Source organism: Bombus flavifrons, chromosome 8, assembly GCF_040668555.2.
Source record: "Bombus flavifrons isolate JBK064 chromosome 8, iyBomFlav1_principal, whole genome shotgun sequence".
Taxonomy (NCBI): Eukaryota; Metazoa; Arthropoda; class Insecta; order Hymenoptera; family Apidae; genus Bombus; species Bombus flavifrons.
This window is the reverse complement of record NC_138449.1, coordinates 11,181,099-11,196,364: the sequence shown is the minus strand read 5'-3', so window position 1 is coordinate 11,196,364 and position 15,266 is coordinate 11,181,099. Positions and strand designations below refer to the sequence as shown.

The following is a 15,266-nucleotide window of genomic DNA, read 5'->3' as shown; positions in this document are numbered from 1 at the left end:
CCTTAACTTCACGAAAGAAAATAAATTGATTGTTTGTTGTAGGGAACTGTCTCGTCTGTGTTCCGTAGAAATAATATCGATCGCCATACCACCACATCAGCATGTATGCTTGCAATTATTGGCCTATCTACGAGCGTATTTTCTGTGAAGAAGTTGCTAGCCTCGAAACACAATGGTCGTTTGTAAAATTGTTATTAAAGTCAGCAGCAACAGATCAATCCAAACAAAAAGGAAAGACATCGTAATTGTTTGGGACGAAAGATTCTCACCGAATATTAGAATATTACAGAAACTCCCTTGATTGTATTATATAGCGGAAATCAGAAGTCTTATATTATCGCGTTGTATCCCGCGAACGTTAATCTTTCTCTAACGAAGTACATTGACTACATTGAACACGCGTGCGATTTCACATTTTAATAAATACTCCAAACGAAAAACAAATACTTAAAGTAGAAATAACTATAAAAATATAAAACGTATAATGTAATTTCGCTTAAGCGATATAAATTGACAATTGTTTCGTATTGCGGAACTCTTTATGTATTCAGTTAACATGCCATGTACAGAAAAACGATAATTTTGCGATTCAATAATTTTGGATGGATGATTTGTAAGAGCTCGTAAGAGCTTTTAAACATGTTACTTTATGGCGCGAAACCGGTTTATCGGGGTTTTATTGCGATTGTTGCTGCTACTCAGTCACAGACACCGATGAGTAATTATAAGTAATATAAGCGCAATGTTGTACACTTGTATAGATTGTATTCACTTCATCGTAGTTAAATGATACAAGTTTTCTTGTCATATAAAACTTTTAATTCACTTTTATTAGTAGATTTATGTTTTATATGCCCTAGTCCTATTTTAAGGTTCTACAAAATTGCACTAAAATTTATAATATTCCTAGACACGTAAATCTTTTAAACAAAATGTTACCGTGTACTTATGGGTATATTCGTAGCATTGGCGATATCATTAGGTACAGTCTCTCCGTAACTATGAATTAATAAAAAGCGACAGAATCATGTTTATTAGACTTAATGTGTACATTTATTTATAATTATCATACAATCTCACACTCGATATTTATCGACTCGACGTCTCACCTATATACTCTCGCACTCGTTCTTTCAAGCTCGCGATTTTATCTCGTATTCTCGTAAAACATCTCATCCACACCAGGGGAACATCGACGATAACAACCGTCATCAAATGTATCGCACGCAAAAAAATTTCACGTCTTTTTAATATGTAAAAAAATATCTGATTTGTAGAAGTTACACGTTAGTCGATGCTTCCCTTTGTGTGCATGCGTCTATTAGCACACAAAATATGTAAGTAGCTATAGAATTAAAAATTTATAAAATCGTCGGACCGCTCGATTGTTCGGCAGGTCAAGACACTAAACATATCTAGAATAAAAGTAAAGAAACACAATGGTAACAATGGTAACAATTACGAATTTGTAAGGGAAAAAGAAAAACGAGAACGTTCATAATTTAACAATTCGTGCGCATCTGAATCGCGACTACTACAGTCGCGGTCGGCTCGACGTTCTTGTACTTACAAAAAGAAAAGAAAAACTTTGGCAATTGCTACACTTAATATACTTTGGCGAATTAAACGCGTTTTTCAATGGTCTGTCTCTTTCTTCACGTCATAGATGTATTTATTTTGATCTTATGCTAACGTAAAACGAACGAGTAGGATTTCCAGGACGACGAAGAAAGGCGAGGGCGGGTTCTTCGATTCCCCTGTTCATGTTTCCTTAATTAATATACTAGTGGCAGTCTGACAGAGAGGCAAGTGGTTGTTAAGTATTCGACGATCAAACGATTTTAATTTTTCCTTACGCGAGACAATATCAATTAACACGAGTCCAAGTAGGTGTGCATCATATAGTACTGATATACAGTTATTTTCTTTCTCGTTTGTATTACTATTCGATTATTCGAGCTGCCCGACGATGTCGTGTTTGACTTTCACGAGGTCTGTATACGTTTTTTTATGATTTCAAACGACGACATTAAATTTTCCTCGTGAATGAAACATCAGATATGCATGTTGATTAGAAGTAGGAAATATCCTTGTAAAAGATCAACGTATTCGTGTTATTACGTTGTGCAATTAATAATACTACCTAAGAATCAATAAAATTATATCGCTTAAAATCTCGTTTTTTTGACTATCTTTTCCATAGCTACTGCCCAAGCTCGTCCTCCCTTCGATATTCTTCTAGAATTGGTAATGTAACACGATCATTGGAACATGGTATCGATTCGATAAAAATTTGTAATCAGTAAGTTCACGAATCGTCTTCGTCACTGTCGTATTTCTTGATCTAACGACGTACAAAGGGCAGGTCTGTAAACAGTAAAAGAAAAAAAAAGAAAAATAAAATATTAGAAAAATGATATAGGATATTACAGTGTGATCAGCTACATAATACGAACAAAAGACGTCGATCGATTCATGAGAATTATTATGTATCTATAATGGATCAAAAATCACTTGCCTTTTCATTAAAGTGATTAAAAACTTAGTACATAATGTTTCTTCGTCAAAACGATTAAGACACTATTAAAAAAATAGATTTTTCGCATTTGCGATTATTCACGACAATGTTTTCTTTGCCTTAATAATTAACGGAAACATTCGATCGTTCCTTTCTACTTGATAAAATTTATACAGTTTTATACACGAATTAATGATTAAACCAATTGTCTACTATTTCAAAAGTTAATTAGAAAAATTGTAAAATGATCGATGCTGGCAAAAAAATATATAAAAAAGGAACCGATTCCTTATTAAGATTTGACGTTTTTGTTGAGATCAAATCTCACATTCTGTGCGTGCAATTGGCCCCTATCGTACATAAAGACTCCATAGAAGTCGTGTATAGATTATTTTTAAAAATTTATTCGTTAAAAAAGAAGAAGAAGATAACTGAATCCATGCACTTGGTGCAAAGACTATTCGTACATCGATATTAATATATATCTCATAATATAATAAAATACGTAACTTCGTTATCTCATTTTTATGTTCATATGTTCTACGTGAAAGACGTTGATGTTTCTAAAAATTGTTTTCCTTTTGTTACGGTTAGTCTCGAATATGAAATATTTTATAAATTCTACAATAAAATAGAAACTTTTTAATACACTCGACTCTAAAACAATTTGTAAATGAATTTAAAATAGTGTAGAAACAATGTGCTCGATATATCTAAAAGCATCTCACATTCAAGGCCAGACCATTATTTTCTTGCACTCTCTCTTGATAAAGTTTCCTTATCCTTATAAATTTTCATTTTATTGTGCCTTTTGTATCGCTCGAAAACTGTATGCGCTTTTCCTACGTTCATTAGTTTCATATAAAATTTCAGAAGACATTTCAATTATATTGTTTCAAAGCTTACAGTATAATCAAATGATTGATTATCTTCTGCATGCAAAAACATGTTTTCTCCATAAAAAAAAAAACATCGTTTACGATCCTATACAACGAACCAACATTCCTGCAACGATTTTCAAATAACAAGTGATTCGCTACGCTGAATATCAACACCAAAATGTGCTTTTTAACCCTCTAAGTGCCACGCAACGTGATTACGCTGCTCACATGCTATATCGGAAAATGCCATCGCATCTGTTATACAGAAATATTACAATACAGAGACTTCAATAATAATTTTAAATTATAAACAATTAAATTAATATTGGATATTGTAAATTGTAAAACAGAGATTGATAAAAGGATAAGATTGGCTTTTGCCGATTAACTTCTGAGATAATTCGTGGCACTCATACGGTTAACGTTTGCTACGTGGCGCATAAAGTTTTAGATGCACGATAGTAAATATACGTACATAATTTTCTGAAGTATTGATCAATTTTTTCCATGCGATATCAAGTAAATAGATATATCTGTCTACCATAGACTTCGTGCGCTTAGTACTCCTATCAACGTTAAGAAATATAGCGCTTATCCTTAATAAGAATATCAATTACTCGAGATAAGACACCTTAATACGTAACAACATTTTCAATTTCGACCCAGAAATGTCTGTTAAAACATTGTCCGCATTATGTGCTGAATGATTCGTCTGAACTGACTAACCATTCACAACCTCCAAATACGCAGAAACATAACTATCCGTCCTGATGCGATCCATTATGAGAATATTTGAACATTCTGGTCCATCCAAGGATGTAATAACGTTAATGAAACGTGTAAATAGTTACGTACATGTTGAACACTGTAATCCTTCCGTATCGTTATCGTGTAAGAGAAATAGACTTTACAGATGTATTTCTTTTTTAACGCTTTATTCGTAGGAAAAACACTGACAAAGACTCCAAATAGACCAGTGCTGTTAGAAACTTTTCAACGGGTATACACGTTTACCCACTCTATATAGAAATTCTTCTCAGCAGACTATAAACAGTGTGAACGTACATAATATGTATTATTTTGTAAGGGCTGACGTATACTGTACGACTGAAGTGCATTGACTTAACAAGCGATAAAAATATGTAAAGACTGAGCTTTTTTTTAATGTGATGCACGTATACATATGCACCTACATATATGGATACAAACGTACGCCCATATGTATACGTACATACACACATGCACACACAGAGTCGCGCTTGTTTTCGCCCTGTTAATTCAGTTAAAATCGGATTCGTAACCCTGGATCGTAAAGCACTATATCCACATATCAATGCGGTAAGTGAGTCAATAGTATCTACTTATTTTGTTATTTGTTATTCTCAACCGTAATGTCCCAGTTTATTGAAAAATTGGTTTTCCGTACTGATGATAGCTGTATAAATGATATTTTCAATCGGTCTCATCTTCACTCATTTGCCCGCACATCGTCCTTTCCTTTTCTTCGTAGGAAACATCGACGAAGCAACGCGATTCGAGCACTTGAGCGTTTCTATAACTAACCGATCGCCAGTTTTATTTTCATTCGTCCGAACGAATGCTTTTCTGGCACTTCGAACACGATCTCGTATTCCATGCACTTTTCAAGCTAGGATACACGTATACGCTTCGTAAAAACGGTGATCGTATCTATTTTTCTTGCACTGTTTATCACTGTGGTCGGTGATGGTTGGAAAGAATTCGGATAAAACAATAAATCCGCGGTAAGAAAAACCAATGTACACAACGACGACAACAATGACAGCATGCGAATTGTCCCTGTTTTCCCGCATCCATCAAGGAGAAAAGCATACAACCTTATGACATTGAGGAACAGGGTAAACGCGGCGATCCCATCTGTGTGAGTACCCTATCGAGCCACTGTAATGGACCGTTTAAATGCAATTCTATCCAACAAGGAGTCGACGTCACGGTTTGCCGACGATACGCTGCTCCCCAACCCTTTACAAAACTCATTCTGATCGTGCACATACGAGTCAACTGGTACACTGCTTCGAATCCTTGGGAAACTGATTGCGATAACAATGCGGCAAATTCTTGGTTATTGAAGATCTTCAAATTGCAACCTGCGAAAAAGATCAAACGAGGAAAGATCTATAAAATAAGCTTCGGTTTTAAAGTGAAAAGAATATAAGAAGTACAGCGAATCTGTAACGTGTTACATCGAATTATGCACTTACCGGGTGGTATTTTACAAACAGTGGCAGGATGCCAACCATAACGTTGATTACAATTAGGACTCTGAACAAAAATGCTCGAATCCGATAAACATTCGGCAAACACCTCACCACCAATGTAGTATAATCTAGCTCCTTTCCCGATATGTCGTCTCGTCTGTTCAACCACGGTGTTACGATTAACGTTCGACAGTAAACCCAAACAGAAACGTTCGGAGTTACTGGGATCGGTGAATCCGTCCACCGTTATGCTCGGTTGCGACGCATGAAAGGTCTCGCCTACTCTCGTATTCAGCTCGTAGTAACTTATCGAACACCTTGTAGGAACAAAAAAGAGAGAAATCAGATATAAAGAACAATTCGAATCGACCCTTGACAAGGATAATGCGTCAAACTGGATCCACTTTGCGTGGAAGTTCGAGCATGATGTCGCATAACCCGTGAACGATCACTCACCAAAATGCTGGTTCGCAATACATAACTGGTTGTGCGTCGACAGGACTGGGAGACAAACGCGATAAGGACATGTTGTCGTTGTGATCCATGTTATCACCATCTTCGCTTATATATCCCGGAGGTGGAGTATCGGCAGGAGGATCCATGGACCCAGGCGCCGGATGTGGTGAACCCTGAACACTTCCTAGGCTCCCAACGCTAGCCGGACTTGTCGCCTGCATACTCTAAGAAAGAAAAAGATACTCTTCTATCCAAAGAAAATTTGTACGCGTTATTTTTCGAAATAAGAAGCGGAACTTTGTCCGATATCAACCTGCATTCCTTGATACGGATTGTTCGGTGGTTGTTGCTGTTGTTGTTGCTGCTGTTGTTGCGGTGACTGCGGTATGCTTTGTTGATTATGATGCTGATGATTTAATGTCGCGTGGAAGCTCGTGTTTTCTGGCACGCTGACACTGAGCTCCTCGATGGAAGTATTGTATAGGACGGACTCGTCCCCGGCCAAGGTATGCCGTGGTACGAGAATGGCTGGCAAAACTAAAATTTCATGCGCTGATAAACGTTTGCGTGAATACAGGAAAAACAACCTTCCAAAGTTTCAAAATTTCAAGCATCCAATAGACGTCGATATTACACCGAACATATCGAACGAATCGCGCGGCAAATGCATACAAACATAAACAGAAACTGGAGCCGTCATTAAAACGTGCCGTCTACATACCTGGTGTTTGTATTCGTTGATAGTGATACGGGTTGATGCAGACTTCGTCCCGTTTTTGCGTGAACGCGTACTCGCAATGCTCGATTGCCCTTAGTTCGTGGTGCGACTGCAAATCTGGCCAGCGCCAAAGTCGGCAGTAGATCACGTGCGGCAAACCTTTGCCGCGTACTCCTTGGACACCGTTGTCACCGACACCGCCTGGGCTAGGCCTTGCGTCCAGAAACAGAAATAAAATCAAATCTTTCCTAAGTATCTTTTTTAAACTTTCCAAAGGGCTTAAAATCCTGTCACGTACGTACGTACGCGAATCTCGTCACGCGACAGACCAGTATCAGAAAAAAAAAACTTTGCGCAAAGTCGAACGAATCGTACGTACAATGATCGCGTAACTTGATTTACGGAAGTAGAATCGCGACTAGCAACGCGACACTTTCTTTAGATGGCACGGCGTACCTCTAAGAGGGTAACATCGCCGAAACATCGAGGCTTAAGCTAGCCGCGAGAGCTCGACACCCGACCGAGTCGTAAAACTCTTGCTTTAATGTATATACGCTTCCAGCAAACTTCCTCCTGCTTCCTTTGCTCTCTCTTTTTCGCTCTAGACTCCTGTGTTCGCGTCTGCCGCGCCGGAAGCGGTGGCGCCTGCCGACAAAAAGAAACTGCCGCCGCACATTCGCTGCAACGTTTCTCTCTTGACAAGGGTAGCTCGCCGAACGAATCGTCTCGCTCGATCGTCGATCACCACTCATCGTTCCTTCTTTCGATCTCTCCCTCTGTATCTTTCTCGTAATCGGCTTAGCCGACTCGAATTGGCTCGAGGGAGATGCGAGAGACCGGAAACGGAGAAACTCATAGCCGACGAATGGAGGAAATGCGAGGCAAACGATCGTGGCGGAAGCAACCGTGTAATTTTCGCCTATCTAGCGTTTACGATTCTGTCTCTCGGACGCAGATTTTTAAGAAGCTTGTAATTAACCCTTTATTATTTCGCTTGCACAAGGACAGGGTGGTATTCGTGAGAAAATTTTCTCTCAAGTCGAATAACACCGATTCTTCGACATAAAAATCACCGACGCAAGGATTACACGTAACGTTTCAACATTTTTCATCTGGCACCGTGTTGCGAGAAAATTACAAATATTCGTTTAAACGGTTGCTAAAAAATTTGTAAGACAGGCAGTTAATCGGAAATTAAAAGGAATTCACCGTACGTATATCGTTTACATGTAACGATTTTTGAATCTGCTTTTTCTCTCGGTTCGTCTCCACAGTCCTCCTCCTTCCTCCTCTCCTCTGTCCCCCGATCTCGCTCGCTTTCTCTGCCTATCTATCTGTTCGTCGTGTATAGTCTACGTGCGTGTGACCCTCAATTGGAATCGCTCGACACTACTCTTCGTTACATAATAATTCAGAAACGCTGGCACGGAATTTATATGGTAGTTTCCTGCGCGATCTCGATCTCAATTTCAGGCCTGAATTCGCGCGTCAAGTATTATCGCTGCGATCCAGCCGAGCCTATCGAATTGCCATAGGAGAAAGTACAGTTTCCGAAGATGCGGGACGCGACTACGCGACCAAACGTTCGAACAGAACGGAGTTTCGCATTTCATCGACGATGATCTCATCATCATCTCGATGACAAATAAACGGCACGCCTAAACGGAACGTAATAAACGTCCGAAACGATTTTTAAAGTGAAACGACCACGGAATAGGCGTCTTATACGGCGTATCTTTGTATATACGATGTTTCCACGTGATTTGCGTTCTTCGGAAAATACAAATCATTCCGAACCGTACAAACTTCCTCGAAGCAGCTTGCATGGGGGAGAGAGAAGAAGAGCGGAATCACCGCGGATGCCTTTACGGAGGTATTCGAGGAAACGTCTCCTATGATACCGCGAGTATACGCGATCGTCCGCCTCCTCCCGACCTCCCAGTCTACTGTATCCAGTTGTTACGTAACGTCAATAGATACACGGACAACAATATCGCCGATTCTCCAGCAATATCGAGTAACTCGAACGTCTCGACGATCCATTCGTAGTGACGCGCGCGCGGCTTTTATCGACCGCTTTGAAAGGTGGCCGCACAAACCATCGCATCTACACCGAAACTTCTTGTCGATACGTCGATGAACCAATTGCCCGATCGGCCGATAGCTACGCCGATTAATAACCGTTCTGAGATTGGTTCTCGATAATTCTCGGATCGTTAACAGAGATAAAGAGGGAAATCGTTAGGGCGCGGGGAGAGACCGCCAGGCGTAGGCGAGCGCAATGCGATGTAGCAGCGATCTGGTGGCGGTGTGATTCGGCAACTTTACCTTTTCGATAAGAAGATCGCACGCTCGTGGATTATTGCATCGTTGGAAAAATAAGACCCAACGCGGACGAACGACGAAACGTCGTTGTAATTTCGCGGCAGCGACGCTACGCGATTCCGCGGAATTACATTTTCAACGGTGCAACGCACAGAGACGCGCGATTACTCTGTTGAGAAACCGAAGGTGCCGAATCACGTCGTTGGCGCTACAAAATCTCAACGAGGTTACATCACTCCAGACCGGACCTTATATTTTCAATATCGAGTTACGGGAAATATAAATCTGTCGAACGATTCATCATCACGGCGATACTGAAATCGCAACGATAACGCGCCGCTCGCTTGTCTGTATAGCGGCGATATGATCGCGATGGCGATCGTGGCGGGCCAAAACAAACGAACGCGCGTAACTTAAACAGGGCATAAATTGAAAAAGTGCAAAATCGCGGCTAGACGAAATAGCAAAGTTGTCTATTGGAGAATAAGGAGAACGTAGCGATCCGTGGTCTCGTTCCTTCTGCAATTTCAGTCATCTTGCTGACGCACCATTGCCTACTCGAGGACAGAGAGTCGCATTCGCCGTGAAATTCTTTCCACGTATGCATCAAACGAGAGGCGCGACTTAATCGGGTTTAATCGTCGATTGCACGGACAACCAGACGGAGTGCGCTCCCACGTTTTTTAAAAGGAAGAAAGGAAAGAAAACAGACAGTACGTGAGCTGTGCACTTATTCGCGCTGGCTGCGATATACAGTGGCTGACGAAAGTATTCGAACGGCCGCTATTCAATCTTTAAACAACCGAAATATGCATGTCAATCTTAAGATCTGATAATAGTATCATATCTGCTGTAAGATACAAGTATCAAAATTATATACGTAGAACCTGGAGCGAATCGGATAACATTTGTAGAAGTTACGAAACGTTCGTTGCGACGATATACAGAAACAGGATAACGGAAGTAATCGAACGGTATTAATTATACCTACCTTATTTTACGTTAATGTTTAGTTGCGCCTCCTTTGGCTTCGATTACTGCTTCTATGATATGCGCTTTATTTATCAATTCCTTTGCGAATCTTAAACGTCTGGCTCGATACGTTTTATCGATGGGTGATTTTTTTCTTGGAATACTAGCATGGAAATCATTGTTTCGCAAAATCCTGTGACATAATTCCGCATGAACGTTCTTCCCGAAGTAGTATCGTCGCCTGAGATATTTCGATCCTTTTTTTATTTCGCGTATAATCATTTTTTCTTCTCTACCGGTTAGCTTTTCTGGTCTGTCTGTGCGGTGTCTGTTTGCGACTATTTCCTCGGTTTCTTTGAATTTTTCGAAAATACAACGTATCGTAAACACATATCTATCTAATAATTTGTCCATCTGCCTATATTTCCATCTTTGCGTACTCGCTTTATCTATCTCGGTTTTAATATCGATTCCCTCTCGAATATCCGTGTTTCTGATCTTTTGTAACTCCTTGTCAGCATGCAAGCCAATATTATTCTCAGCGAAACACGAAGCTCGGTACACGATATTTCTACAGTTGAGTCGACCAACATTTCCACTGTGTGTATAGAAATCTATGCAAACTTTAACTCGCTTAACATTTAGACGTTCGATCACTTCCCGAACCTTGTTTTTCCACATCGTTGCAATAAATGCTTCGTAATATCTACAAATGCCGTCTTACGGTAATTGATATTTGTATCTTACAGCAGTTATAACATCGTTTTTCGGGTCATAAGAGTAACGTGCACACTCTAATCGTTACGAGCTTTAACGACCAACGTTCGAATACTTTCGTGAGTCACTGTATAGCCCGGCTCATCTCTGCTCGATTTACATACGCGTGCACGCACGCACGCACGCATTCACGCGAGCATAAAAACACATAAAACAGATAGAAGAGGTCCTGCGTGTTCCACTATTTTTCGACCTTATGCCTCTTTAGGTATATGCGAACAAAAACAAATTCACGACGCATGGACAGTCGCCACATTTGCGAGAACGCGAAAGTACTTTGAGCGGCTAAAAGTTTCGCTGGCCTCGATAGGGACAAAGCAAACTCGTCGATAAACCGGTAAATTTACGTTCGATTATCAGACGAAAAGCAACTAGTCGTCTATGGAATAATTTCACGTACGTAGATAGAATAAACGCGATAGAATCGATGAGATCGAATGAACGGGATGTAAGGGAACGCGGTCTCGTCAGAAATTTCTGATTACTCGTATCGATAAGGCGACGACGAATTTCGCTTATGAAATAATGGAATGAGAAAAGAGCCAAGAGAAATGGCAGGGAAGAAGCTATTTTGATAAAGCCAGCCAACGAAAGCAACGAGATAGATTATATCATCTGGAACGAAGCTACTCTGATTCCGTTCTTGGATGCATACGCGCAACAACGAGTTACAAGGATAACCAGAATGCTTCTCGGAACGAAACGCATTTGCACGCTGGTTCACGGAATAATTTCCATTTTTCTATATACCTATTCTCCATGTATTTCGCTCGAGATCGAAACGATGATAAAGATCGTACGAAAGCTACAAGGTTATTGAGAAATTATCACGTCGCAGGTTCGTAGGTCTTACGAACGCGTTCGGTAAGTAAACGAGAATGAACGCGAATCGACCAACGATGTTATACGAACTTACGTAATTCCTGCTACGAGTCATGCTTTACTTTCGACGAAATAAAGATCAACTACTACGAAATCTGTGTCATTCATTTTTTACGTAAATACCCCTCGCTGTATCGATTTCGTTACGTAAACAATGATTAATCTAGGTACCGGCAAGGAGTATTGTCGATAATGCGTGCGATTCCATAATGTAAATAGGACGTTTCGATCAGATTCTACCTACCTAGAAGAATGGTACGTACGTACGAGATTCGCCTGTTCGTTCACGCTGTGATATAATCGAAAAAGTTACGGTTCGGTAAGAAACGGACGAAGCTCTTGTTTTCTCAGACAGATAAAGAAGAAACAATGATAGCAAAACTTTCATCCGACGATGATACGCGATATTTGATTTTCCTCCTGTCTTTCAACCTATACGGTAGAACTCCATTTATTTGAAGACAGCTTAACTTTTTTATTGTAGTAGATGGTAATAGAAAAACCGATCAACTATCGTTATTCGAACTTGAGTTGTTTGCATTATTTGTCTTCCAACTATTACAGATAAATGGAATTCTACTCTGTGTGTGTGTGTGTGTGTGTGTGTGTGTGTGTGTGGCTGGCTACCTACGGTTAAATAAATACCTCGTGGTCGATCGATCCAACAACGCGAAAATTCATGTCTAGAAAAAAAGGTATGACGGTTAAAAAAGTTGTGATAACGCAACAGGGTGGCTGGTAAAGCTACCAATCTAGCGTACCTTTACAGTCAATAGAAAAACAGAAGAATATATACTTCGTAACATCGGAACAACTCGGCTCGGCGTGTGCGCGCGACGAACAAGAATGTAATTCCCTCGAATAGGAATTACCTGCTGTAAGCGTGCGCGCGAGCAAATCGCGGCGCAAAGTCAAACATTAGCTAATGACCGAGTATTCTCCAGGTAGATGGTTATTTAATCGAGGCGCGACGTTGTGCGGAGCGTCAGATAACTGAGCGAAATCGAATTTCCGGGCGCGTATCGTGCGATCGCACGGTGCGCGATCTCGATCGATCGAAAAACTGCAACAGACAGAGATTCCCTGACGCGATGAGACGCGTCGTCGGGAAACGGGAAACGTAATGCAAACCGAAGCGAACGAAACCGCGAAGCAAACGCGGTTCGTTCGAGTTACAAAAGGATCTGCCTTTCTCGATGACAGACTTTCCCTCTCTTCTCCGAATATCCTTGAACGCGCGACAACGTGGCTAGGATTACTATTAATAAAGTCGTTACGAGCTGCGCGCCGAGCTACAATCGATTTCGATATACGATTTATTCACGCACGCTAACTAGAACCAACGTATCCTGGCTAGGTTATCGATATTTATCCTATCATATACTATCGGATAAATATTAACAGACAGCGCATGGAATATACTTGGAGCAAAAATTATGTCACAAGAGTATCACGACGAGCCATCGTATTGTAGAACGTTCGTATTATTAAACGGTTCTAATTATCATCGACCATCATTAGCAGCAACTGTCTAATCCTGTCGCGGTATCCAGTATTCGCTAAAACACACAGTACGTGTTATTAATATAGTTGAAGCACATCCGCTTGAGGAAAACGCAAATGACGGTACGTACAATGTAAGTATTACACCTATTGAGAATATGCGAGCTTCTGGTACCACTGGTTACTAAACGAAAAATAAGACAATCGTAATGACAAAGAAAATTCTAGCGTAAAAGGATGGATACCGAACAGCAACGTGACTCACACGTGAGTTTCATTCATAACGCACATTTCAATCGGAACGGATGCTGCGTGCGTTCATCGCCGCTTATTTTGATTGGAAACGGAAAACGAGAAACACTACCGAAATAAATCTCATTTGCATCGTTTTCCGTATCGGACATTGTTACGCATGGTTCCGTCTACTTATTTGTTTGCGATCGCATCTTCGTTAAAATTATTACATAACTACTAAGATAACGATGTACAAGCGACACGTACAACTATCGTATGGGCTATCGTATCGTATCGTACCTACAAAAAATAAACAAATATGTAACCGTGCATAATAACATTAGTATCGTGTTGAATTTATCGTGTATGAATGTATCGTGTGATAATTAATACACAACGTGTCAGGAAATGTACATGTAACGATTATTTGCGATTCGTATAGAAACTAGATTGAAAACAGCCTTTCAGGTTTTTACTTGAAAAAAAAAGGAAAAAAAAAAAAGGAAATGTTATAGAATGCTTAGCGAACTCTCTAACATATGAAAATAGAACGTACTCGTAGGCAAGCACTCGCGCGATTTTAGATCGGCTAACTCTAAAAGTGATAACGGAGAAACCGAATCTCTCTGAAAGAATGACATGTATTAGAATTTCGGAGATAATATTAGCAACCGATGATATAATTCCAAATGGAAAACTTCTCAAGTTTTGTTTATCCCAAACTGTATCAATAACGAATATATATCAAATTATGTGAACTCGATTGAGAATTTTAAGAAATTTAAAGCACAGCTCTGTTCAATATTTAAATACTGTAATGACCAACAAACGTACGACTATGCGTGTCTTAACCACAATCACGATCGAAATTATGATACTACAGTGGAAACACTTGGCACAATACAACTATGAGGTGAAGATTATTAAAATACCGAACTTGATAAATCTATTAAAAAGTGTGGAATGAATCTTTTGTTTATATTGGTCAACAGTAAAAAGAGCTGTCAGTGGACATACAATGTGACATACGTACGAATACATGATACGTAAATATGAACGGCAAAGTGCACACGCGAACGCTTTCTATTTCTCCGAGTTTCAATGCAGATGATACAAATAAATCCAATACCCGAATACCTTACGCTGACATCGTACGTACCATGAAATAGATATAAAAATGAATGAACAATAGTGAAAAAAAGTATAATTCCATCGGTTGCAATATTTATATACACACAAAAGCATATAAAGTAAATAAGCGTACCTCGGTATAGTAATGCACTTAGTGTTGCAACTTTGCGTAGTAATGGCCTTCTCGAGTTCGTCGAGGCCGGTGGATTTTTTTAACTTTTTAACCAGACTTTTAACAGCTTTTTCACTCCATTTGTCTTCTCCTTCTGCTTTTTTCCAACCCAACAATCGTTTAACGATAGGCGGGTTAAAGCTGGATAGCATCGAAGTCATGATTTGAGTTACGAGAATTGCGCGCGACCTGCATCGGGCTGTCTCGACGTACTACGACACCAACGAATTTTCACTCGCGGTCTTAGCTACATAACCCAGACAGGGTTGCTAGACGATTAACGTTTACCGTGAACTATTCAATCTTGACGAATGCGAATTTCTCATACGGGCGGCGAAAACTTTGCCACAGCCGCCATTTTGTTCTTTAAGCATATTCGATGAAGCTCGACAATCTTCGGTCAATTTCGACCAAACCATCGAATATACGCACAATAGAAAGCAATGTCGCAATAAAATTA

At 39.9% G+C, this 15,266-nt stretch overlaps 1 protein-coding gene across 1 annotated transcript; it reads right to left on the bottom strand.

Moving 5' to 3' along the window:
• Positions 1-257: 257 nt before the first annotated feature.
• On the bottom strand, positions 258-15,183 carry Smox (Smad on X). Its single transcript, XM_069118776.1, has 7 exons — positions 14,768-15,183; positions 6,814-7,022; positions 6,406-6,629; positions 6,093-6,316; positions 5,640-5,953; positions 5,256-5,525; positions 258-2,367 (listed from the first exon to the last, which is right to left on the bottom strand). The coding sequence occupies exons 1-6, from the start codon at positions 14,965-14,967 to the stop codon at positions 5,257-5,259; spliced, it is 1,440 nt and encodes a 479-aa protein (XP_068974877.1). The 5' UTR covers positions 14,968-15,183; the 3' UTR covers positions 258-2,367; position 5,256.
• Between the last annotated feature and the right edge of the window lie 83 nt (positions 15,184-15,266).

What these genes read in the sequence shown, in the direction of transcription:
- Smox (XM_069118776.1), bottom strand. Translation starts at nt 14,967, where the DNA reads ATGACTTCGATGCTATCCAGCTTTAACCCGCCTATCGTTAAACGATTG. An exon ending in TCAACGAATACAAACACCAG is followed by an intron (nt 6,630 to 6,813) that starts GTATGTAGACGG and finishes ATGAAATTTTAG; the next exon opens with TTTTGCCAGCCATTCTCGTA. An exon ending in TGTTTGTAAAATACCACCCG is followed by an intron (nt 5,526 to 5,639) that starts GTAAGTGCATAA and finishes TCTTTTTCGCAG; the next exon opens with GTTGCAATTTGAAGATCTTC.